The sequence below is a fragment of the Neopsephotus bourkii genome, unplaced genomic scaffold, assembly GCF_033783945.1.
Source record: "Neopsephotus bourkii isolate Nb327-2 ecotype Australia unplaced genomic scaffold, CSIRO-AGI_Nbou_v1 NB_1471, whole genome shotgun sequence".
In the NCBI taxonomy this organism is placed as follows: Eukaryota; Metazoa; Chordata; class Aves; order Psittaciformes; family Psittacidae; genus Neopsephotus; species Neopsephotus bourkii.
In genome coordinates this window covers 466,597-493,526 of record NW_026901947.1, presented here as the reverse complement: position 1 = coordinate 493,526, position 26,930 = coordinate 466,597, and the positions used below count along the sequence as shown (strand labels likewise).

General features: G+C 42.7%; 2 protein-coding genes across 2 annotated transcripts in view; one reads left to right on the top strand and one right to left on the bottom strand.

The window, feature by feature from the left end:
• Window positions 1-26,930, bottom strand: part of NUDT2 (nudix hydrolase 2) — a 414,951-nt gene that overhangs the window by 80,663 nt on the left and 307,358 nt on the right. The gene's annotated exons all lie outside the window — the stretch shown is intronic.
• Window positions 311-26,924, top strand: DCAF12 (DDB1 and CUL4 associated factor 12). The gene is made up of 9 exons (XM_061369006.1): window positions 311-592; window positions 1,349-1,603; window positions 12,839-13,045; window positions 14,895-14,955; window positions 18,527-18,720; window positions 19,772-19,837; window positions 20,547-20,709; window positions 25,750-25,934; window positions 26,730-26,924. Exons 1-9 carry the CDS (start codon window positions 512-514, stop codon window positions 26,886-26,888), a joined length of 1,371 nt encoding a protein of 456 aa, XP_061224990.1. The 5' UTR covers window positions 311-511; the 3' UTR covers window positions 26,889-26,924.

Here is a 26,930-nt window from a genome sequence, read left to right as displayed (position 1 = left end):
CCAGCCCTCAGAGCCCCATGGAGGAGCCAGGTGATGAAGCCAGGCTGCTAACTTAAACTCGTCTCCCTGCCAGTCCAGCTTCGGCTGCTTAAAAATAGAAGAAAGAAGGAAAAAAAGAAAAAAACAATAAAAGAAGAAAGAAAAGGGCCGTCCTACGCCCCCCCCCCCCCCCCGCCTCGCCCCCCAGCCGCCAGGGGGCACTCCCCTCCAACCGTAAAGGGGGCCGCTCTGCCTCCTCCTGTTGCTAGGAAACAGGGCTCTCGGGCGGGGACGGGGAGCTGCCGTAAAGCCGCGACACGACTGTCGTAAAGCCTAGGGGGAAAATGAAAAAAGCCGTGTGGAAGATGTCGTGACGCGCGGTCGGCGGGGCCTGTGCCGGAGAGAGCGACCGGGCTCGGCTCCCGCGCTTATATGCCCCGTCCCGCGGCGGCCGCCCACCCTTCCTGCTCCATGTGGGACCCGGACCCGGCTGTCGGCCTCTCCTTCTCCTATTCCTACTCCTTCTTCTACTATGTCCCGGAAAACAGTTAGCAGGAAGCGGAAAGCGGCGGCTGCCGCTGCCGCAGGGCCCGGGGGGCTCCAAGGAGAGCCGGTAGGTCGGGGGCGCGGGAATTGGTCTGTGATGTGGGGTGCGGGGGGAAGCCGTTGTCCCCGGTGTGGGGGGAGCGTGGCTGTTCCTGGGAGAAGGGGTGACCCTGACCGGGATGTGCCGTGTCCCGGTGCTCATTTGGGGCGGGCGGGGGGGGTCCCGTTGTATAAGGGATATGAGGTGGGGTGAAGAGTTGTCCCGTTCCCGGTGCTGGGGGGGGTCCCGGTGCGATGCAGTTCTCGCTGCTCCCCGCCCCGCTGGCGCCAGGAGCTCACCTGACCTCCCGCCGCCCCGCGCCGCCCCCGTTGGGTTGAGCCGTTCGGCCCATAACGGCCGCGGCCCCTGTGCCCCCGGGTTGAGCGATGCTGCAGGGCTGCCCCATGCCGGGGCAGAGGAAGAGACCGATGAATGGCGAGGTCGGTACCGGGTGGTCCCCGCTGAGTCACCCCCCTCAAACCTGCCGAGGTCACGCTGGGGGTCTGTCGGGCTTCCTTGACGGTTCCGTCTTGTTACTATAAGAGTCTGGCGTCTCAGCGGTGCCAAACCGGTGTGGACTGTTTTTAATATCTTCACAGTGTTGCTTGTTTAGATTTTACGCTGATAAAGGCTGTGTAGGCATTTCCGGGTTTATTTTTGTGTATGGTACTCCACAGATACCTTGGAAAATGTCAGTATTTCCATGAGACTACCTTTGAGTTTGGAAGTGTCATGCCTTGTTTGTTCTAATAGCTTTATCTCATTTCTGTTTGTTTTCCACAGTATGGGTGGGATCAATCAGTTCCCAAAAGGAAAAGGCTTCCCCCAGTGAAAAGGTCTCTGGTGTACTACCTGAAAGGTAGAGAGGTCAGGATGCAGAATGAGTCCAGCTATCACCGCTTGTTGCACGGATATGCAGCCCAGCAGCTTCCCAGCCTCCTGAAGGAGAGAGAATTTCACCTCGGAACCCTTAACAAAGTGTTTGCCTCCCAGTGGCTCAACCATCGACAAGTGGTGTGTGGGACAAAATGCAACACAGTAAGTGCCACCTCTCTGTTAATTATGCCACCCCCATCCCTAAATGATGCTTACCATAATCAAAGTATGTAGACTGCCAAGGAAAATATTAGTGAGTAGTTGGAGTGGGGTGATTGCACAGTTTTGAATCAGAGTAATACTTCACCATCACCCATTCTCATCTGAAAATATGGTATTGTGCAGATGGCTGTGAACCAAAACGCCAGGTCTGTACCTCAGGCAGCATTTGTCTAATCTGCATAGAGCGATTTGCATCTGTTTGCAGGATAGAGAGCAGCAGTGGGATTGAATCTTTCTTGTCCTGAGAATGGAGATATAATTTTTAGCTTTGCTAAATGTTAGCTATCTGCCTAGCAGATGTTGCTCTTTTTCTTATAGTCAGTCTTAGCATGGTTCGGTTTTGTATGTGGTTTTGTGCTGATGAATTTGAAAAGTTGCTACAAAACTCAAAACAGTGGGTAAACTCCAGATACTTGTCAGAGTAGCTGGAAACATTCCTAGTGTAAAAAGTAAATGTCAGATCTTCAGGATTATCCTTTGCTCTTTGACTACATGATTTTTCAGTCTAAATCTGGTTTCAGTGTTCAAATAACTTCTCTTGGTTATTTATGTACCTTCATGTGCTTCAGCAAAAATTGAAATCTCCTCAACCTCTTACAGTGATGCTTTGGATCTGAAACATGATAGGGGAATTTTAAAATTATGTCCTATGTGATTAATAAATGAAAGAAATCATGCCTCTCTGCTGGAGTAAGTAGCGCAACTTCATTGGCTGAGGCTGCAATTTCACATATGCAGTTCTGATTGAAGTAGTTTCAAAATCCCAGATTTGTTTTTTGGAATCTGCTTAGTGACACAAAAAATTAATCAAGCATTGTAAGGAACGTGTGGATAAGCAGTCCTTAAACCTCAGTATGTCAGTAGGCCTGACTGCTTCTTTGCCTCAAGATTCTTAAGTGCTGAAGCTGTGCTCAGTGATCTGACCTGCAAGGGAAAGTGGTGTGGTTTTGTTTTCTTTTTTATTTCAGATGTTTTGTTATTCATAGTTACACAGCGGGAAGCTTTCATGCAGTAGCTTTTAAGAAGCAAGGATTAGCTGTATAAACAAAACAGTCTTTTCACTGGAATAAGCCTGAAATTGAATCTTTCTGCCTTCTTTCTCCCTGTGTGTTCATAGTCCTGGCTGGGCAGCAGCCAGCACTGCTCGTGGAACAGCTTTACAGGAGACAAACTCCTGCTGAAACACACGCTTTTGAAAATCTTGTTTAGTCTAGCAAGATGACGGTGTTTTATAGAGCTGGGGCAGTTTTACTGTGTTCTCTAACTTCTGCAGTTCCAGCGCTGCTGCAGCAAAGATAAATGGGCAAGTGCGTTACTAACCCAACCTAGCAGAAAATTGTTTGGGCCGAAACAATTGTGGAACTGGAGTGGGATTCAACCACATCGTTGTTCCCACTGCATATGCTGCAACAAAGTGTGTGCTTCCACAGCTAGACTTAACATTATAGGTGGGCCTTGGCTTTTATTAAGCAAAATATAGTGATTATGAAAGAACTCACTTCAGCAGTTTGAAAGATTGTGTATGAATTATGAATACTGTAATAGCTTTAGCTTAGTTTCTTTGTGTTCACATTTGAACAAGTAGAGCGTTGAACCCTACACTCTAATTATGAGATTTTTCTCTCTCATCTCCTGAGTAAGCGACCTAATAATTCCTTTGCCAATTCTCATATGTGAAGTTGTGGCATTTACGTTGGGAGTAAATATTAAACAATGTGGTTGACTTGAATGAGATTTGCTGCACTGGAGTTGCACATAATTATTATGTTAATGCAACAGAAAAATACAAACCATAGCAGTTACTTTAATCAAAGCTTGAGTGTGCCTATGAGAGCTTTTAACATTTAATTTAAAAACTGCCCTTAGCGATGCTGTGCCAGAAGGATTCACTGTTTTTAATAACAAAACAAAAATATGCTCTTGTCATAGAGGAGTAGGTTTGCTTTTAGTCGCCTGACAGTACTAGTCACTATAAACATTGAAGAGACTATGGAGCTCTCTATTTCACTTGTTTTTAATGATGATTATAACTTATTTAATTATTTGGTGTAACTTCTTAGCCTTAAAAATGTCCCTGAGTATGATTGTGTGTATGAAATAATTACATTGTTCTGCAGTGGATTCGGGTGTTTACAGTTGGCCAGCTGTAAATCAAATATTTGTCCTTTTTAAAGGTGCCCACTTTTCCTCATAAATTTACAATTACCAAAACTGTGCAAGCATTCAAGTGTCTAAAAATTCAAACACCATCACCTGTGCTTTTCTGAGGCCAGATTCATGCTTGCAAGGATCTTCTAAATCTTGTATGCAATGGGCTTCTTAACGTTTTCTGAATTCAAATGAATGAGTGGGCAAACCTCTGAGAGGTGCAAGCATTTAGGGTGTGTCACCATGGCATCTAAATTACCAAATGCTGATTCTGATAATCTCAGAAGATTCTGTCTGTAATCAGCATCTTCTGTTCAGGCTTCTTAGAAAAACTTTGAGGTTTACGTAGGAGACAGCTTATGGCAGTGAGAACACTGAACATGAGATTGCTATAGGGTTTTTTTTTTTTGCTTTATATTTCAGGAAATGATGAAGAATAAAGCAGCTTCTAATAAGTTTGAATAATCATTTTGAAGCTGCTTCTTTCCCCTTAGTTCTGTGTGCAGGACATAATTCTTTTGCTAATTGTGAAGTTAAGGGTGAAAATATACAAAAACTCTAAATAATTCCCTATATACTTATTAGTGTCTAATTGCTTAAGAACATAAGCGCCTGGAATATAATTTTTTTAATTTTTAATTCTTTTTAGGCAGGCCTGATAGGTGTATTTGTGTTTAAAAACTTATTTATGGAATGTTCTATTCTGTTTTCAGCTTTTCCAAGGCATGAATGGGTTGCTTTCTGAGTGCTAGCTGATTCATGTGTTACCTTGGGTGCCATGCTGTAAATCACCAGCTCTTGTTTTGTCTTAGAGACTTCAAATTTGTTTGAGAGATCCCACATCTGTTTGATGCATATAATACAATTATAACCTAGTCTTGTTCTGGGGCTGTAGTGATAAGAATATGGTGCACAGTTGCTCTTCCATCCATGAATATGTATTCCCTATGGGGAAGATGGTTTCTGCTTGCTCTGCAAGTTAACAGATCTTCTGGCTTTGCACATGTAATGAAGAATCAAGAAGACTGTTAGTTTCTGATCCCAGGGAAGAAATGAGAAGTCAAGCTCCTGCAGTTTGTAACTGCATTCAAAGTCCACTAAACAGTGACAGAAACTCTGTAAATAAACCTCAGATGCCTGTAACTGAGACTTCCATTCACTCTTCTTTAGTGGCATATACGTAAATAGCCAGGTGTTGTTTCTTGTCTCAAGAGCATTTGTTTTTCTATCAACTGCATATGATAGCCATGTGTGTCTTCAGAGCCTGGTAGTTTCTGTGCCAGGTATGGTGTAGATGGTAGAGATTCCCTCAGGCAGCTGAAGTCTCTCACTTCTCCATTCTTTGACATCTGTCAACATGTGTTAACTGTCTCCCAGCCTCCTGAAATTAAACACAGAGGGCAAGGCACAAATAAAAACCAACAAATACAATTTTAGCAGTGAACAGATTCAGTGAAATCAAAGTGACTAGCCTATTATCTAGTAGTGCTTCAGTTTCATAGCAAGGTGGAATGCCTGACTGCATCATCTTGGCTCTGGAAATACAGAGTCAGTGAAGTTTTAGTGGAGGGTGTCCCTTCCAACCCTAAGCATTCTATGATTCTGTGAACTGGCTGCTTTTAATGCTGCTCACTTCTCAGGCGGTTTCTTTATATTCTCAATTGTAATGCTTTAGATCCTTTCAAGGAGGATGTTTGAGGCCATTACCCACTTGTGTCACCTGTACTGCAGAACCTGTGAGTAGTTTTTCTCCTAAGATTAGTGAACAGCTGATGTACTTTACAAAATTCTCTCTATGATAGTGGTGTCACTTGGGGTGAATACAGTCTGGGTATGAAGGAATTGAGAGAGCCCAATGGAGAAGAACTTGTGGGGTACTGGTGGATGAAAAGCTGGACATAAACTCATGGAATGGTTTGAGGTGGAAGGGACTTTAAATATCATCTAGTTCTAACCCACCTGCCATGGACAAGGACACTTTCCAGTATTGTTTGTTCTGGTCCCCACTGCAAGGGGGACATAGAAGCTTGATATATTAGTCTTTAAAGAGTTCATGTTTCTCGAGGCTTGGCATATACTATAAATCTGTATTGCAAAAACATGGAAGAACATTATGCCAAGCATTTTATGAACATAAAAAAAATAAAAATCTGAGTAAAGGGCAAGACTTGAGAAATGCAAAAAATCAAATGGTGCCACTCAGAGTGATTAGCCATAGTAGTGGTGTAATGACACTGTAAGTATTGTCTTGCCTTTATTAGCAAAAAACATATCTGGAGAACAGTGATGTCATTTTTGCAGCTTGGTTGATGGGGAAGTTTCTGTGACCAGGTTCAGCTGGTGAGAAGTTTTGCAGCTGTATTATGGGATGTTTCCACCTTCTCGCTGTCACTGACGTGCGTGTGGCTGGGGAGTCAGTAGGATGAGTTGTTTTTTGCTCAGACAGGTTTTCTTGTAGGGTTACTTTCCACCAAAGACAGAGATAGGATCCAGCTGACCTTGCAGCTACCTGAGGACTAGCTGCTGTCAGAAGGGTAGTGGGACTGTTGGGGTGGGTGAGGAAGAAGCATGTGGATTCTCAAAGATCGGTTTAAGCCAATTGTGAAACTTCATCATGATCGATTCTGTCTTAGGGACTCTATTTTTAGCAAGGTAGTGAGTTTTTCTTTGCTTTGTTTCAAACATTAGCATGAATGACGAGAGTATGCCAGTTAATTTCTGAGAACAGTACGTGAGGAGCTGTGGCACACAGCATGTTGTGAATGTTTCTTCTGTTAAGAATAAGCAGTCTTTCATGCATGTTCTTTATGCCTTGTAAATCCATGCCCATCCTTGTGTAATAAAAACATGCTGCAGATCAGGTTGCCACCCTACAACTAATTCAAGAACCGGGCTGCCTGTTCCTCTGAGGTTCTGTGTGCAGGGGCAGCAGTGGAAGACATGAGAGAGCCTACGTGCTGCTTTGAAATGGCATTTCAGAGGCCTGTTTTTTGTCTTGTTGTATAAAGTCAGTGCTTTCGGTTACAGGTGCGTGGGAAGGGTGCTTATGTTTAGTGTCTGCCTTAGTCCTTGAGTTGGCCTTGGTTAGAGGCCGTGTGCCCATCAACCTGCTCTCGCTCTCTTCCTCAGCAGAATGGTGGAGAAAATAAGATGCAAAAACCTTATGAGTCAAGATAAAGGCAGCAAAAGCAATGCACAGGGAAGCGAAGCAAAGGAAAGCAAAATAATTTGTCTGATTTTCCAAGGTCTTGACAATCCTCTGCATGATGGTGAGGGGGAATGTTAGGGAGCCAGCCTAGATGCTGTGCAAGCCCTGCTCAGCTGTAGCCAAAAACTGGTGTGTTATCAATACTTTTGTAGCTGCCAGTATAAAGCACAACACTGTGGTGGCTGCTATAGAGAACATTAACTCAGTCTCAGCCAGACCCAGTGCAGGGGGCACAGTTGCAAGCTGTACATCTGAATTACTTAAAATAATACAGGAAGATGGATTTCTCTATGTCATGTCCTCCAGCCTGTTTCCTTGTTAGAACAAGGTTGTGATGCAGAGGACTTAATAGCTGAGTCTGCTCCATTTCTCACAGATGAAGTGTGGTCTTTGGACTTCTGGCAGCAGTTGGCCAGCGCGATCCTGGTTTAGTAATCCTGGATGTTATTTGGCATGCTGACATACATACATTTTGCTAGCAGGTATAACTGAATTGTCTGCAGAACTTAAAATCAATAGACAGATATCCACAGCTCACTGTTTTCAAGGTTGATGGCAGTTCACTGCATCCAGGAGAAGTTTTTGGGGCTGTTTTTCAATGTCTATATAATGAGTAGCTGGAAAATAAGTTGTTATTCTTGATTCAGAGAAAGAAAACCAATAAATGTATTGTTGAGCTATCAGGACTTTGTAGACTCTTTGATTCCAGGCTGGTTTGGTGTTATTTGCAGGTGTACTTATTTCAAGAGTGGTGAAAGTACCTGTTTGCTTGGAAAAAGCAGGCCAAGCGAAGGTTTTTGTTCAGATCTGTGGCATTGTATGCTGCAGTTTTGGCTGCACTTGTTTAAGAGCAGTTGGATAATTTGTACTGTATTTACTCTAAAACAGTATTCAGATTTTGTGCATTTTTAGCTGGATGCCTGCCTTAACATTTCTCCCTGTTTCTGCTTTAGAAGCATCCAGGAACTATTTGGCTTCTGTTGGCTTCTGTTGGCTGGATTTGCAGGGACGATTTCTTGACAATCTGATGCAAGTGTGAGCTTTTGGCTTCCTGTCCTGCCCCAGGTGATGCAAGACACTAGCATATGTAGACAGTGCTTTCTTATTTTATTCTAGGTTGGTGGTGGTTGTTTTTAAACTGCCCACACTGTGCTAAGTTCCTTCCCAAACAAGGGGAGAGGTTACTGCTTATAACTTTGCAGCTGAAACTACAAAGCCAGGCCCCTTAACTGTGCAAAGTTTCTTGCTGTAAGAACAGTTGCTGTTCTGGTTGCAGTAATGCTGTGCAACTGGAGGAGGAAAGTGAGAAAATGATAAAGCAGTTCAAGGGCTGACAGTGTATTAGAGTGGGGTATGAGTAGGTGAAAACACTACAAGAAATATATCCTGTTGCTGCTTCTGAGAACACCTTAATTTGGAAACTTCCCATAGGAAAATTAATATGAATCTCTTGCAGCTGAAGCACAATTACTCTGGGTCCATGGATATCCTGAGCTGTGGATGTGCTTTCCTATGGGCTCTTCTGATGCCAGTTTAACACTCAGATGACGCCTGCAATCATTAATCTTAGGTATTTAACTGTTGATTTTTGTGGTTGGCTTATTTTTCAGTAGTTGAAGGTGGATAGGGGGTGGAATTGGATGTTTCTGCTGGAAAGAAATGCTGAGGAGGAAAAGAGGATATGCACTCACAGGGGAAGGACAAAGGAGGATGAGAGGAAGGGAAATTACTGGTCCTGTAGTGCAGGTATTGATGTTCACGGATGTGGTTAGGGCAGAGGGGCTGCTGTGTGCTTTGGTTTTTGTGCTAGCTGTCTCTGTCACTGAACTGCATTGAAAGGCCTGGGAGAAAAGTGAGAAGTGCCTCCTTCCTATTCACCTGCGTTTCAGCTGCTGGCTGACTCCACACCTGCACGCAAAATACAGAACTAAACACAAAAGTTCAGTCCCTGTAGGACCTGTCACCTGTTTGTGCAGGACTGCTGCCTACCAAGGAACATCAGTTTGGGTAGAAGGTAATGCATACTTCAAATGCAACCCAGAAATAGGAATGAGTAGATTTCAGCTTTCTCTGCAGAATGAGTTTAACACACCACATAGTATCAGGTTTTGATTTGACATTAATATTTTGATAGCTTGGTAGATCAAGAATAATAGTTATGCTGCTAAATTTTCTTTTTTACAGTTCTTAAAGAACAGATCTGCAGTCTGTGGGAGTTCACCTAATGAAACTTGCATGTGTAACTTCTCTCCAAGAACCTCTAGATTTCTGTCCTTCTAGAAATGTCTAACAAACCATTTCAGAACAATTTCCTTGATGATGGTGCACTCCGTATAAGTTTCTGCCACATGGGTTGTGTACATTCGACTTCATCTGGATCCACAGATGCATTCCCAGCATCTGGCCTATGATAGATCATCTCTAGAATGGCTGATTCCCTCAGGGACTGGATGTCTTTCTCTACCATTATCCAGTTGGCTGAACGACTCATAACATTGTCCTTGTAGGGAAATGTTTCCTTCACAGCTGCAAAAAAACACCTCCAAAGGCTGAGGGCCTGTTTCTCTTTTGCAAGCACTTTGTCAATTCCCCCTTCCCTAGCAAGTGATCCCAGCTTGGCTTCCCTACCTTCTAGTTTGTGACCGTCAGCCCCATTGTCCCAGCGTTGGAGCAACCAGGTGACAATGTGCTCACTTGGAAGATATATGAAATCTTTTTGTGTATTCTGTAGGTTGGTCAAGGTCCAGGGTCAAGAAGTCACCTCTTCTTCATCCTCTTCCTCTGATTCACATAATAATAACTCTTGTTCAGGTGCTGTCCCCTGTAGTAAGTGCGTTTGTTCTACATCTTTCTTAACTGTACAGGTTGCTCTTTGTGCCTGTTGTTTGCTTTTCCCCTTGCTCACAGGAGCAACTGATATTAGCACAAATTGGTCCTTTGGTTTAGCTGCAGTGACTATCACTGTGGTTGGAGTGACTGCAGTGTCTGCCACTAGGGTTGGAGTGGCTACAGCATCTGTTATCAGGGTTGGTGTAGCCGCTGTGCTTGGGGGTTGAGTAGCACCAGCAGTCTCTTGCTGTTGGGGTTTGAGTAGCTTCTGTATTTGTCACTGGTGTTGGTGTAGCTGCATTGCCTGTTGCAGTTAAGAGTCTGAGTAGCTGCTGTACTTGTCACTAGGGTTGGTGTAGCTGCTGTTCTTGGAGTTGGGAGTAGCTGCATTGTCTCTTGCTTTGCCATCAGATCCAGAGACATCTTTTTCCCTTTGAAGATGCTGGATAGTGTTGAACAGGGCTCTGTAGGCATAGGCCAAGCCCCAGCACACTGTCATGATTTTTCCCTCTCTGGTATGACCAGGGTGACAACACACCTCATTTATGTGTTTTATTAGCTTTTCTGGATTTTGCAGTTGTTCAGTGGTAAAGTTCTAAAGGACTGGAGGGGTCCACTGGCCTAGATACTTGCCCACACACCCTGCCACTCATGACTGTCCAGCCTTGGGGGAAAAATCTCTTTGTTCTCCTGTATTATCATCTAACCCTAGACCAGACCCAAACCTGAACTTGCTTAACTTTCAAGATCAAACAACCTGACCGTGGGTAGAACATGCTCTGTATGTGTGCCAGCATGGTGATCCCCATCACAATCAGCAGGCAGATCTCAAGGGTATTCAGAGGCCATCCAAAACTTTCAGAACTCTCAAATGATGCTGTGAATAGTCTGGTGGGGGAGCTGGAGGTGTAAGGGAATGTCGCCTTCATAGGTTTACCACCCAAGGAGGAAAAATATGGTATGTAATTGCTAAACAATTCCATTATATACCTCCCAAAGTATAGAGGTGATGACTGCACTGGGAATGCAAGCCAGACCAATTTCATGATCAATGATCTATTGTATTGCCATAGTCATTGCCATAAAGTACAGCAAAACAAGAACCTTAGCCCAGGCGCCCCCCCCAGCTGATAAACACTAACACAACAAATACCCGCTCTAAGTAAGGTACAATATGCTGAAACTGTGAGATCAATCACAACAACTTTGAGAGCCAATAAGTCAGCATTGTGATGAGTGACTATTAATCTGAAACTATACGTATCACAAATACAATTAGACATGCTCATTTCACATCTGTCATTATCTCAACCCTTTGTGCCCCACGTTGGGTGCCACAAAGAGCTGTCATGGTTTAAGCCCAACTGGTAACTCAGAACCATGCAGGCACTTGCTCACTCCCCTGCTTTTTGCTCCCCCTGCTCTCAGAGGGATGGGGAGGAGAATCAAAAGAATGTAACTCCCATGAGCTGAGAGGAGAGCAGTCCTGTAACTAAGGTATAACACAAAGTCACTACTGCTACCACTAATAATAATAATGGTAAGGGAAGTAACAAGGGGAGCGAATACAATTGCTCATCACGCACCAACCAGTGCCCAACCCAAGCAGCAATCTGGGCCTTCCAGGTGACTCCTCTCAGCTTCTATGCTGGGCATGATGTGCTGCGGAATACCCCTTCGGCCAGTTTGGGTCAGGTGTCCTGTCTCTGCTTCCTTCTGGCTTTCCTTCCTCGCTGGCACAGCATGAGACTCACAAAGTCCCTGGTCAGAGTAAACATTACTGGGCAACAGCTAAAAACATCAGTGTTATCAGCACTGTTCCCAGGCTGAAAGTAAAAAACATAGCACTGCACCAGCTACTAAGAAGGAGAAAAATGACTGCTACTGGACCCAGGACAGGTCTGTATTTTTTTAATTGCATTGAAGTGGGTTTGTTTGGTTGGTTTGTTTTGGGTTGTTGTTGGTGGTAGTGTCTTCTCCATCTTCAGTTCACTTCCAGAGACCTTGGTGATAGAAGGAATGAACTTGGGGGTTAGGAGGCAGATATTAATTATACCTCAGGGCTGGGATTCTACATCAGTTTTCTTAGTGCCAAGTCAGCTCCAGATCCTCCATTTCCTCACTTCACTCACAACCCTTCACAGGGCTTTGTGCCCTCTGTTATATATGTTTCGCTGGTAGTGCAGCTGCCCTCGTAACATCATCTCTGAAATGATCCAACACAAGACCTTCCCAAATGAAAGTGCAGTTTGTCAGGTGATGTAAACCTTTGTTCTGGTTTAGACTCTAACCACATAGTGTTATATGTTTTACCTGACATAACTTTGGGTGAAATGCTCTCTGAAGAGTTGTAAGCCTTTAACTGAGGTTTTTTTTTTGCCAAGGGGACAATGACAGAGAGCTCCAACTTTTTTGTGGGATGAGGTATGTAGCTAGATGCCTATTTTCAGATGTTTTCACTGGGGTTGCTGTATTTAATTACTAATCTCTCTATATTTCCAGAAGACAAACTCCAGTTATGTAAATTTATGAAGTGTGTGTTCGCCAAAACAAAAACTTCATGGTAGATATCTTACCTGGGAGGTAGGAGAGTCGTGACAAGCCCCTAGGGCTTACTGCCTGTTTTGAAGTGAGTATCTTTCTCACTGTGGTACAGAGAAACAGAAAACCAATACTGTTTTGTCACAGTATTGAACAGTGAAAAGAGTTTCAGATTCAAAGGCTTTGTTAAATGGGAAACCTCCCATGACAAATCTCTCCTCTTCCATTACTGTGAAAACCAAATGGAAATAAACCCCTCTGTAATTAAATTTACTTGTTTTAAGAAGAAATTTATGCATTTTTCAGCCATACTTGCAGCATTTGTGGATTCCAACTTGTAAAGAATATCAGTTCAAAAGAGGGACAGTATTTGACCATCTCATTTTTCTGGCTTGTTCAGTCATAACTTGTATCTCCTGGTTTTGTTTTTTGTTTGTTTATTTTCCCAGTTATTTGTAGTAGATGTCCAGACTGGTCAAATTACCAAGATTCCTATTCTGAAAGATCGTGAACCCGTCATGGTGAACCAGCAGGGATGCGGTATTCATGCCATTGAGCTCAACACCTCCAGGACCCTTTTGGCCACCGGTGGAGACAACCCCAACAGTCTTGCGGTTTATCGTCTGCCTACACTCGATCCTGTCTGTGTGGGAGATGTAAGTTTATTCTGTCACCTACAAGAAGTTCTACTTTGAAGTGATGAATTTCAGAACAAAGCTCAGATTTGGGAGTCTTGTAGTGGAATTTCAAAATGCTTGAAAACATTCCTAGTTGTCTCAAATATGAGTACGTACACAAACACGTGAGAAGATTCTCAGGGTTCTAAGTCAGATTTCTTCTTCACGCTGATTCAGGTCTACTGCAGTTTACTTTTAAGCACTGAAAATGTTACAGAATCCTAAGTGTTAAAGTCTAATTGTGGTGATGACCTCTGAAACTAGCTTTAGTGAAAAAGCTCTTTTGGGAAATTGAATAGATGATACAAGTTCGTCTAATTTTCCTCTTCTCCAGTGCAGCTTACTGTTCTGCTGGCAGGCAGGGTATGCAACAAGATGACCACGCAATAGCTGTATAACATGCACAGTTTATTAAGCAAGCACACTAATGTGGATCGAATATATATCTCTCATATACAGTAAAAAAGTACAATAAAGCAAATCAGATATATGTAAGTAAAGTACAGAGGAAAATTAGCAATGCATCAACTCATTACTGCTTAGACAGAATAGTGATTAAGAGGAAATACATCACTAAATGCTACTGAATCATCGTTCAGGCCCACACTTCCAGCTGGGAAGCCCCATTGTAGCTGATGCCAGGAGTCTTAGGTAACTGGGAAAATTCCTACACACATAGATGAGGCTTCGGGGTCAGCTACTAGAGGGTCCTGCTTTTTTACCCTTTGAAAAACAACTGGCTTTATGCCAGATCTGTTTATTCATGGGGCCATGCAGCTTCTCATCATCTCCCTGTTGTCCACGCTGAGAGCGTTGGCCAGGTGCTTTGGTTCAGCAGAGTGAGAAGGTCATAGAACAGCTGCACACCTGTGTTTTCCTGTCTCTTTCCAACAAACAGTCATGATGAACATAAACAGGTATACTCCACCTAATACACTTTGACAACATACTTTATGTCTCTCAGTCATGAGAGGGAATCAACCGTCAGCCAGGTTCCTGTCCATTTCACTTGTATATGTATTATTCCAGAGGTGGAACTTGGCTTTGAGGATTAGTTCTAACCCAGTGGCTTATGGAAGCTTGATAGACTCTGGTACTGCTAATATTTCTGAAACATTGTGAATGGTTTTTAAATAGCCAGTCTTAAAAAAGGCTGAAATGAATATGGTGGTGTCGCTAAGAGCTTCTCTCTTATTCCTCCTCTTCAGCCTGGACTTCATATAGATGTTAATGGCAGAGGTTAGGTCAGAGTTTCTGCAATAGCAGATAATCTGCTGCAGAAAGACTCAAGCCTGAAGATTTATGTGTTTTACTATTTATTTCTGTGCTGCTATGATTTTTCAGCTTTTCAAATGGAACTAAAGCCTTATGGTCTTCCCCCCTCCGCCCCTCCAGGTTTCTCTAAATAAAAGATAATTGAAATAATATTCTTGAAAAATTAATCTGTAGGTCATATATTGTGAGCTAAGGTTATGTTACTTTTTATAGTAGGGACATAGCTATTTTCTAGAAGTAAAGCATGTTGCTTTCAAAATGGAAAACACAGGTCCTTAGAACTGAGATCAACTTTTCATTGGTCAGAGACCTGTTTTTCTGTAACCTAGTGTTCTCTATCAATAATACACTTCAAAATCAAATCAAGTTAACATTACTGTTGTGTATTTCCAGCTGCTCCAGCTGATACTGGGATCCTACCTGGATGTGTTTTTTTTAATGTAGAACTGTCCTTCTGAGTTTGTGCTAAAATTCAGAGTGAGGAATAGCTCTCTGCTTTGAAACTACTCTAAAGTATAACGAGACAGAAAAATCTGTCATTTTTTCCTTTTAGGATGGACATAAGGACTGGATATTTTCAATTGCATGGATCAGTGACACTATGGCTGTTTCTGGTAAAGTCAATTTTTTCCTTCTTTTTTTCCCTTCATGATTTTACGCTGATGCACAGCACTTGATAGGTCTTATGGACACGCCTTTGTTACAGCATTTGAAACCACTTGGAACTACCATGGCTATTTAAACCGTACTTGGTCTTAGTACAGCGCTTCACTTCATTCCATTTTTAAGTCCTGGCCTAGGTTTGACTTTTCTAGTATCAGATGGAATATTCCTGTCTTTCCTCTCACGGCAAAACCTGCTGCATCTCTAAACACAATGAGTTACAGGGAAGGGTCCTACACAAGAAAGAGAGAAGGGATATTGGTTATGAGTTAATAACTTTGGAACATAGCAGAGCAGTGTTAGTTTCCTGAAATCCTTTGAAGGGCTAATTAACAAAAACTCAAATTTGTTTTGTCAAGCTGTCAGTACAGCTCTGTGTGCATGTGTATGTGCTCGTGTATGCATGTATACAATGGCAGTTAATACAGTAGAAATAGTAGAAAAGGTCAGTTATTTACTTTTTAGTAACTAGTTTGATAATTGGTGCAGCTTCAAGTAATAACAAAATATTACTTAGGTAAAGGCAGCAATGCTAATATATTGTTGCATTAATTTAGCACTTTACTATCTTCCTGTGATGACAGGGTGTAGTATCCTGCACAAGGAGGTGTCAAACGGCAGGTTACACAAAATCATAACAGCGTTACATAAAAAGCAAATACCTCAGTTGTTATTTCAGTAAGATTCCTCCCCACCCACCCAAGAAAAACCCCCAAAAATTTAATCCTGAAATTTGATTTTGAATTTAAATTGATCCTTGAAAGTATCCAACCCAAGTAGCTGCATCAGAAATACACTGTCAGCCTAGTAAGCTTGAAGAGAACATCAGAGATTATTGCAGACAGCCAAGGGAAACAGGGATCTGATGGAATAGAAGTGCAGGATGTGAGATTGAACTGTGTTGCTCTTGGCGTTCTCTACATGCTGAAGGGTGGAGGTGTGAGTAGAAGACTGCTGTGTTCTCTGTTGTTGGATGCTTACAGCAGGATGTAGGCTCTTGACTCCAGACCTGAGACACCAGGGGAAACTTGCTGAAAGCAATTATTGTGTCTGATTGCTAAACTGAGCTCTTCAGAACTTTGCTCATCTTAATCAGGAGGAAAGAAACAACTGACTTCTGACAGTGTTTTAATCTTACAGATTTCAATTCCGTATCTGAAAATGTGGAACACAAATACTTGAACTCCAAACACTAAGGGTATAGCAAATACCATTACCTGAATTAAGACACTAAATGCAAATTTTTTGTGACTTTCTTGGGGCAGTTTAAATGCTACAGGAAGACAAAAGATCATTTGGTCCAATGGCAGGCCACACGGATCATACAGCCTGAGGTTGAGGGATTTGCCAGTGTACTTTCTCACTGCCCTCAAAACTGCTGAGCATGTGTGAATAGGACATGGGGCTTGGTTATGCCTCTTGCTTGTATTAGCCTCAAAAAGAATGAGGCAGGGCTCTGTTTATAGACCCTTCAGCAGTGCATTTCAGTAGTCCGAAACCATATAATGAAACTCTTGACTAAGCAGTCATATTGGAGGGAGAATGTATCAGTCCACTCAGTTGTACTGGCTGGCCAACAAAGATTTCCATAGCAAAAGCTTCAGATGGAATGAATAATTCCCTGGATGGCAAAAGCCTAGGATAACATGATATTCTCATTAACTTCAGAGCTAACTAGTTGAACTACATACAGTGACTTTTTCCTCTGCTAGGGCTATTAAGGGGACAGCTTCCTCATAAAGTATGTAAAAATGTTTAGAAATTCTATTGCTGAGTATTTAAGACTCCATAACAAACAAGATAGGTGCCCTTAAAAAGCATCAGCACGTAAATTGAGTGTCAGGATGTTGTGTCATGTGCTGTCTGCTGCTATGCAAGTGCAATTAGGGAGCTCCTTTTTTATTTGCCTGTAGAAGGTGACAGTGGCAAATGACCTCCAGCTGCGTGGGGGCAAAGCCATCTCTGTTGTTCTTGGCCACCTGAATTGCAACAAGATGTTTTGCTTAACTGTTTTTGCATCTTATTCCCTCTGCTGTACCAAAGCCTGTAAATTTAATAGTCTAATCACAGAGTCATAGAATGGTTTGGTTTGGAAAGGACCTTCAGATCATCTAGCTCCAACCACCTGCCATGTGTAGGGATGCCTCACATTAGACCATATTGCCCAGGGCTCTGTCCAGCCGGACCTTGAACACTGCCAGGGATGGAGCATTTACCAGTTCTTTGGGCAACCCATTCCAGTGCCTCAGCACCCTCACAGTAAAGAACTTCTTCCTTATATCTAACCTGAACTTCCCCTGTTTCACTTTAAACCCATTACCCCTTTTTTTATTGCTACAGTCCCTGATGAAGAATCCCTCCTGAGCATCCTTGTAGGTCCCCTTCAGACACTGGAAGGGTGCTCTGTGGTCTCCATGCAGCTTCTCTTCTCCAGGCCGACCAGGCCTAGCTATCTCATCCTGTCTCTGTGTACGAGGTGCTCCAGCCCCCTGATCATCCTTGTGACCTCTGGACTTGTTCCAACAGTTCCATGTCTTTTTTTGTATTGAGGACACCAGAGCTGCGCACAGTGCTCTAAGTGGGGTCTTGTGAGAGCAGAGTAGAGGGGCAGGATCACCTCCTTCAACCTGCTGGTCACGCTTCTCTTGATGCAGCCCAGGATACAGTTGGCTTTCTGGGCTGCGAGCGCACACTGCCGGCTCATGTTCATTTTCTCATCAACCAACACTCCCACGTCCTTCACTTGGCTGAGTGGAGGACTTGGCAGTCCTGAAACTGCTCTGAATCTCTTCTCTGCCCAGCCTGTAGCTGTGTCTGGGATTGCTCCCACCCAGGTGTAGGACCTTGCACTTGGCATGGTTAAACTTCATGAGGTTGGCATCAGCCCAGCTCACAAGCGTGTCAAGGTCCCTCTGGATGGCATTCCTTCCCTCCAGCGTATCAACCGAACCACACAGCTTGTTGTCATCGGCAAACTTGCTGAGGGCGCACTCAATCCCACTGTCCATATCCATATCCACACACTGTACATATCCATAAGCACACTGGTAGAAATCAAATGAACTGAAACTGACAAAAACACAACTGAGCTTTCTTGGCAGTTTTTCATGTTGGTATAACGGACTGTGAGTTTTCGCCTTGGTAACCCAGGCAAAATGTTTGGGCTATTCAGTTGCCAGAGTTTATGTGTGAATCTGTAGTGGTGATCATTCTACAGGATTGTGTTTTTTGATGCATCACAATCAGTTTGAAAACAGATGAGGTCGTCTTGCTGCTCGGAGGCCATGTAGACAAACCATCTGACAGTGAGTTCACAATGTTAGGATCTTTACAGCTCAGTAAAATCACATTTTTGTTAATAATAAGTAATATATAGGCATCAACAGTGTGTTCAGTTAGATTAAGTTAGCCTTATCCTTTCTTTCAGATCCTATTGTTTATTCCTTTTTTTAAAAGGGGGGTTTATATGTGAGATATATAAGGTGGATTATTTATTTGTGGACCATTTATTTATGGATTCAGGTTCCCGTGATGGTTCGATGGGTCTCTGGGAAGTCACAGAGGATGTGTTGTCCAAGAGTGATGCCAGACATAATCTCTCGCAAGTTCCTGTGTATGCCCACATAACACACAGGGCTCTGAAGGATATCCCAAAGGAGAACACCAATCCAGACAACTGCAAAGTCCGAGCATTGGCTTTCAACAATAAGAATAAGGTAAGATAAGCAAGCCAGTTGAGAAATCCTGAAACTGCCTGTATTTATTCAAAAAAGAGAAAAGTTATTAAAAAAAAAAAAATTGGAGAAGCAACCTAATCTCTTTTCCCCTGATCCTTTCGCACCTCTATCATGTCGCCTTCATCTGCTATGTCTGTTCTGCCCCAGGTGAGTGGGGAAGTTCAGTAGGGGGAAAAATAAATCATTTTTTTTTTCAGAAGGAACAATTTTCCTGTGGATTTGATTTTGTTGCATCCTAAAAGGGAGAGAGAGGGAGTGTTTAGAAGAAGCAGATGAAGCACCAAAACACCTCTTGCAGCTTGAATCATGCTCTTGAGTGTTGTTACTGCTTTCCTTCCCCTTTTGTGAAGACCAGCTGACATTCAGGCAGTTCCTGTTTGGTGCCTGAATCCTTCCTGGTTTGCTCAACGGGTGAGGTGGCTGACACACAGGGCAGGTACAAGTGCCTGCTTCAGTGTTGGGTTTGGCAGACAGTAAATATTAACCTCCCCTGTGCTGATCTCTCGTTATTACTAATGGGAGTAGCAGTTCATCCTCAACTTCTTTTCTTTCTGCCCTCAAAGAACAGCAAGGGTCTGAAGCAGAGATGGGTGTGCTGTCACAAGTGTAGTGCTTCTGCAGGCTTTATTTTTCACTATAACTGTTAATTACTCCTGTGTAATAGAAACTTCATATAGCTTTCTCAGTAGAGTAGTACCTGGAAATAAATGTTTGCTTCAAGGTCAGAATCAGTGTAGGAGCTGCTGAAAAGAATTCTTCCCTCTAGATTGTGCTGTCTAATAATTTGTTACATGATTGTCTGACAAGACATATACTTTTGAAAGTTATTTTTTGTTACTTATTTTCTTCTTTGTGGCACCTTTGTACTGTATTGCATTCTATCAAGGTAAGTATAAAGTGAAAATGTATCTTGATAAGCACATACAGGTTTATGGACAAGTTCAATTGGAGTATTCAGCCTGCCTAGTGGAGAGTGTAAGTTTGTAAGGATATCTATAATAGAGAAACTAATTCTCTTTTTTTATTATAGGAGCTGGGAGCTGTGTCCCTGGATGGGTATTTTCATCTTTGGAAAGCAGAGCACACACTATCAAAGGTGCTTTTCTGTTTGTTGGTATTAAATTCAGAAAATTGCCTAGCAGTTAAGACTGTTCACTGTTCTTCAGTCTCCTTTAAATGCTTGCAAAAAAAGCAGCACCATTGGTAAAAAGGTGAAAAGCTTTATGTAAGATAAAATGTCCTAAAAATTAGAATTTCAGGAGGGAAACTCCCAGCTCTCAATTATTTTGGAGGGTGGGAAGTGCTCTTAACTTCCTGCCAGTTCTGAGTGATCTCAAGTGAACTCTTGCATAGAGTATGATGGATACTTGTTTGCAGAGTTCATAGAGAAAGTTGCATTGGCTTAAGGTGCAGATCAAACCCAGTCATACCTATGCAGGTGTATGAGGTAAGCCTTTTCATCTGAAAGCTGATGTCTCTGTACAGCGGCTGAAGAAATATCAGCACCTTAGGTGTAAAACAGTTTGCCAAAATGTCTGTTGTTCTTTGCATACTACTTGGCTTCAGCCTTCATCATCTCAGTTTGGTTCAGGTAAGGTATCCCATCGCCTTCATTTTTTTTATCTCTGGCTCAGGTTGTTGCTTTTTTTTTTTTTTAATTCTGTTTTTGTAGGGAACTTATTTTTCAGATGCATTTTGGGTTTTTTTTCACTTCAACTTCCTTGAACATAGCTTACAAAATTATTCTATTAACATCTTGCTCTTTTCTCATAATGGGTTGATTTTTTTATTTCTTCTCTTCCCAGTTACTTTCCACAAAGTTGCCATACTGCAGGGAGAACGTGTGTTTGGCTTATGGTCAGGAGTGGTCAGTGTACGCAGTAGGATCACAGGCACACGTCTCATTTCTGGATCCCAGGCAGCCTTCTCACAGTGTTAAATCCGTTTCTTCCAAAGAACGAGGCAGCGGTAAGAAACTTGTAAAAGGGTGCTTCAAATGGTTTGCTTGCAGAAGTAGCTATTAAGACAGCAGTGAGATACGCTTTTAATAAGCAGGGAGAGGTTTTCATGCAGTAGACTAAATTATTAATAGTATATGTAGGTTTTGCTTTTGACAGTATTCCTTGAGCAACCAAGAAACCAAATGTGAAAGCAACTCTGAAATCGAATGATAGAAAACATCAGTGCTTTTATGATCAATTGAATTGTATACCTCCAAACATTACTGAACTTTTAGAAGTGTTAATTTTTATTCTACTTGATTTTACTGTGTCATATTCTGTTTTACTTCATCTTCAAAGCAAATCCAGTCTTTGTACCACTATTGATACTGTATATTCTTGCATTTTGCTCTGGGCTTGGGAGAAAAAAGCATGTTGTCTGCTCTGTGCTGTCATATGGGAGTCTGTGTTGGTGTGAATGCTTATTTTGTAATTTTAAAGCCATGACTGAGACTCTTAAAAGCTTGCAGATTTGAGCAATGTTTTCCCTTTCTGATGTGGATGCAGTATGTCCAGTTAAACCTTAGACCACGGCTAAGCATAGGGCCTCGCAGGGTGCGTGGTAGCATAAGCTTCTTCCCACACCCTTTACCTTCAAGCATGAGAAGGCACTATGCTGTGATGCCCATTTTAAACTACATTAATCCCAGACTGATATACTGCAGTTTTTTGCACAGCTTAGCTCTAGGCATCCATATCTTGGTTGGGCAAGTTATCAGAAGAAAATACATGTAGGCAAAGATTAGGAAACTTTTATTTATGTGGTGAGACAAAGGGGCACAAAATCACAAAATGGAATATAGAAACCTTTAGTATTAGTTTTAAGTAATGTTAAGTTTGATGGCTTTGTAACAGTAGTGGCTTTGTAACAGTAGCAGTGGAAAATTACTGGGGTGCAGGATATATAGAGGAAAAAAAATAGAGTACAGATGGAGAACATACTGAGAATTCTCACAAGATAAATCATTATAGTTGGCATAGTTTTAAGAGAAACAGTCTAGAAGAACAGGACACAGGGATAAGGGGTATCTGGGAACTGCAGGTGTCCAGGATGGGCTACAGTTAAACTAACTGATAAGTAGGAGGATAGGAGGATTATTATGTCTCTAGTGCTAACGAACCGATTAAACTGGTATGAACATCTACTGCATGTGCTTCAAAGGCTGCCAGGAGTGATGAAGATTGTTGGAAGAAGTAAAGGGCCCTCAGAGACCACCACCACAATTCTGTACGCATGAGGGGAACTCTCTGGAAAATGATGTAATCCATATGTAGCCTCATGAATGTGTATGTATGCCCAGTGGCTATGTAAGGACGGCTTGTGTGGCAGTTGGGGGACACACATTATGAGGAGTTATCCCCCATGTCTCCTGGTGCCACAGTAAAGAATACCTGCTTGTCAGCTTGAAAACTTTGTTGGCAAGTTTGTTCCTGGAGATTTTTTCGAATCAGTTTGCCACCCCAGATGGGACCCTCTCTGCTCGGCTGCAGGACCCCCTGAGGACAGGGCTCCCTAGGGCCCTCGGAGTTTTTCCCGGAGGGACCCCTCGACTCATTTGGATCACTGTGGAAGCAGACAAGGACCATCTTCATAAAAGGAATTCTGTTCTTTTGTTTACTCTGTAAGGTGCAGGGGGCATCTTGCATAAAGACTAAATTGGTAATTGGGTTGGTTTGGTAAGCGTATGCAAGGTTTGGAAGCCTTCTGTACATCGAGATAGGAAATCTCATAGGTAAAGGTGTATACCCAGCTGCTAGAGTCCGTTTGGTATACATCCACAGGAAGCAGGGGGCTTATTGTGGTTTGGGTCCTGCAAGATGCAGTGGGCGTCTTGTAGAAAAGGTTTTGGATTTTACTGGTATACACCCACGGGAAGCAGGGGGCTTCCTGTGGTTTGGGTCCTACAAGACACAGGGAGTGTCATGTGGAAATGGTTTTGGATCTTGTTGGTATTTGATTTGTTTTATTTTATTTCTCCGAATCAGTGGTTACTGGAGTTTTAATAGTGTTGTCTAGATAAGCACCAGCATTTGCTGCTTTCAGGCATGGGAGAAATATATATAATATGAGGAGAGGTGCTTCACCAGCTTGTGTTGTCACCTGGAATTTTAGCAGCAAGAGCCCATGTCCTAACCTGCTGTTTGTGAGGGCTGTGTCAAGGTCCTGATGCTGTCATCCTTCAGAGTCATCAGGAAGAAATAGACACTGGAGAGTGGTGTCCAGTGTTGGCTGGTGGCTGAAAGCTGCTGCCTTGCATGCGTGATTATCCCTGCTGGGGGCATGATCATGGTAGTATTGCTGGGGCATCCCCAGTTATGTCTGGAGGAAGCCTTTGCTCAACACTCATTCCTGTTGTGCATAGTAGGCAGACCTTTTTTTCTTCTTTTTTTTTTTTTTTGTTTGTCATGGTGGTGGAGGCAGTTAAGTAATATTAACTCCCAAGATACCAAGTGTTTCAACTTTGTTGATCTCACTGGGACTTGGAGCAGTGCAGTACCTCTAGAAAATAGGCTCTTTGTTGATTGCAGACTAAAATCTGATGCTTTGAAGCATTCCCTGAATGCACTTTCAGCTTCCAAATGCACCTGCTGAACGTGATAAACCCACATTAACTTCAGATCGCCAGTGTACAGGTACACTGTACTTCTTACTACATGAGAAGGCTTTTCTTGGCAGCTGTACAGAGAAGTGCAGGCCCTGGACTCTGGTTCCCGATCTCTGAAAACAACTGCTTTCTGCTCCACTGGCATGCAGCACAGTATCACGTGCCCTTGACTTTATATCCTGAAGGCAGCAATGTTAATGCTAGAGGCAGAGCTTGTGTGACACAGGCTCTGTGTCTGCTCCTCATTTAGGACACGTTACTGTGCTTTTATTTCCTTCCAGGATGTGTAGAGCCTCCCTGCCTCTGAGTAGCAACACTCAGTTTGCTGACCCAAATAGTCCCAGTCCACAGGTGGTAGAATGCTGACTGTGTTGGGGAGCATACCATGATCAGTGCTAGGCACAGGTTGTGCTTTTAATTTGATGGAAATGATTATTCTGAGGTACTTCAGCCCTTCAGGAGCCAGTTGGAAGTGATGCACTTGAAAGCCTGTTGTAAACATCCTCTTTGTAGCAGGTACCTGATGGATTCCTTCAGTTAATTATTTTGATTAGAGAAAGAGCCACACTTGTTCTGCATTTTATAGCCTTTTTTTCATTATTAATAAACTGCATTGAAAAATGTACACCACCTGCCTGCCTACTCCATCATCTGTTTCTGTTAAATCAGTGTTCTGCTGAGTTGCTTGTCAAGAGCACTTCTGAAGCAAAAATAAGAAAAGCTTTCCTCTTGTGCCTTTTTCTGCTTATCCAAGTGACTGCTCTTGCTGACTGCAGAGGGCTTAAAGCTTTCTGCATGTATTTGCCAGAGCCAGGCCCTTGCAATGGGAGTGATGGGAGTTCTCTCAACTTCCTCAGGTGCATTTGTAGTTTTATGAATTAAAATGTAGATCCTTTTAAGAATCTGGTAAATCTGCTTCAGCAGGTGTGAGACTGCTCAGTGGTTTCCCATGTATTTAGCTTGCAGCCAAAACTTCACCTCGCATCTGGAGCTTGACAATGTGGTCATTCCTGTTCTAAGTGTGTGTCACAGATGCTGCTGGCTGTGGATGTAACATCAGGTTATGGAGGTGGAAGGATGAGGGTGTGCTTCTAGTTAGGACTCTGTACAGAGGGAAAGGGGAAACTCCCTGGCTGCCTCTGCACCTCTTGGGTGTCTGCTGTCACGTGTACTGCTGGGTATATTCCAGTATGTTCTAAATCTTGTGCTGTTCAGTCCCACTTGGTATGGTGACAGCAGCTGGCACATGGATGTAGGTGGCATAACTCATTCTTTTCCCCTCTTGTTTGAATGCTTGTTTAGGCTGTAGTTCAGTGGTACTTTAAAAAGGCTTAAAAAGCCCCAGGGTTTATAACCTGGTGACACCTTGTGCAATAAGGAAAAAGATAGATGTGGTGCGGTTTAATCTGTGTAGAAGAGTTGTTTGAGATAAAGTGCTTACACAGAACAAGCCTTTTACACAATAAATAGAGGTCAGATGACAGGACATCTTGCAAATTGCAAATCTGTACACACAGTGTATCCCCAAGACTGTTTCCAAGGGATCCTTGTTTAGCTGAGACACCAGATTTAGATGTTGTGAAAAGAAAATCTACTCTTTGACTCCATCTAATGGCGTGACTCAGATGTGGCAAAAAGTTTTGTCTGTATTGGGAATTTGCTGTAGCTTCCCAAGTACTGGCGGGACCTGGTGTTGCTTAGGTTGCAGGATTCCTAGTCGTTTCATTGCTGGGTGAAGTACTAAAAGTGCCAGCCACAAGGAATAATGTATCCTTGTGTCTGAATATTTGGGTAGAGATAGCTTCCAAATTATTTAAAAGCCTGATGTATCATAGCAGCAAAGTGATTAGTGATTATTATGGTTGCACTTGCTTATAGCTAGCCTGCTGCTTAGCAAAATGCACTTGGCAGCAGCTGGGACAGCAATTTTTTTTCTCCCATGTCACTTAACAGTCTGACAAGTGGGTAGATAGAGTGTGAGCTCATGGAGGAAACCAGTGTGACATTCTTTCCTCTGCTGCCACATAGTTGCTCATGGTGTGCTCACTTACAAGCTCACGGCATATAGAACAAAGCCACTCTTAATTCTAAATGGCTTATGATCTTTGCTTGTCTGGCAGAGCTGTGGCCTGCTGAGAAATGGAGCTTCTTAATTGTACGCTATCAGTATAACTGATGGCCTCAGCAGAGAAGGGAAGTAGTATAGGCAATTGAAACTGCTGTTTCAGTGGCATCAGTGGGCTTAGTCTGCACTGCTCCATAGCAGTGGGGAACTTGTATGTTGTAGAGCATACTGGTAGGTAGTTCCTGTTAAAGAAAATACTAGACATCAAGCAGCAGCACTGCAGAGCCATATCACCCATTTTCCTTACTGCATTGTATGTCCCTTCTCTATTTGACAGGTATTCGATCGGTGAGCTTCTACGAGCACATCATCACAGTGGGAACGGGGCAAGGTTCCCTGTTGTTCTATGATATCAGAGCCCAGAGGTTCCTGGATGAAAAGCCCGCACGTGGCTGCTATGGGCAGAAGCATAAATTAGGAGGAGGTGAAATTTTGAAGTTGACTACTGGGAAAGGCTGGCTGGTGAGTAGCTTGAGGCTGTAGGAGGCCCTTTAGACAGGAGTGAGTTCGTGCCTTAGTGCTCAAGAGCTGGTTCTTTTTGTAGTAGCAGGAGCTATCGTATGAAATGCATCCCAGCTGCAGTGATCATGTACCTGATAACTGTAATCATGAAAAGCAAGAAGTGCTGCAGCATCACTTTGTAAAAAAAAGCCTTCTGAAAGGTATTGAAGGTTGGTTGCTTGTGTGTAAGGCATGCTGACTACTGACTGTTCTTATGCATTGATTTATAAATTAACTATATCAAGGTATTTCTGAATGCAATATTTCAGTTTTCACAACCTCAAACACAAAATACACTGTGTTCCTTTAAAACTGTGCTACTCTAATGTGGTACTTAGAGATTTTTAATTTGTGTGCAGTTTTAAAACTGGCTTCCTGAGGTAATGCCGTGTCAGGCACTTGAGTTCAATTTCCTGTATGTTATCATAAAGCAGTTAATGGTTTTGTCTAACTTCTCTCCATTATCTTTTGTATGATTGTGATGTCACTTTAAAAGCTAATGAAACATGGTACCTTTCCTACCTTTCACCTTCTTAGCTCCTATGTCGGGCCCAAACGTCCTTAGAAAAAGTTTCAGGACAACTCTGGTATCTTCACGTTGATCTGTCTGAACCTTCAGGGAGTATTAACAGCAAAGATCCCTTTTTAGGCTCTGGGAGCCATCTTCTGCTTTTTGTGAAACAAGTTTTTGGGTTGTTTTTTTTTTTTTTTTTTTCTTTTTTTGCAAAAATAACACTCTGAACTTTCCTTTAACAGAATCATGATGAAACCTGGAGGAATTATTTTTCTGACATAAATTTCTTCCCAAATGCTGTTTACACCCACTGCTACGACTCGTCTGGAACAAAACTCTTTGTGGCAGGAGGTCCCCTTCCATCAGGACTTCATGGGAATTACGCTGGTCTCTGGAGCTAATGATTAACTCTTTATAAATGCTGATCTTTACACAGATTTCCT

Coding starts and splice junctions, on each gene's coding strand:
- DCAF12 (XM_061369006.1), top strand. CDS start 512: ATGTCCCGGAAAACAGTTAGCAGGAAGCGGAAAGCGGCGGCTGCCGCT. Junction 13,046..14,894: donor ATCCTGTCTGTGTGGGAGAT/GTAAGTTTATTC, acceptor TTTTCCTTTTAG/GATGGACATAAGGACTGGAT. Junction 20,710..25,749: donor TTCCAAAGAACGAGGCAGCG/GTAAGAAACTTG, acceptor TCTATTTGACAG/GTATTCGATCGGTGAGCTTC.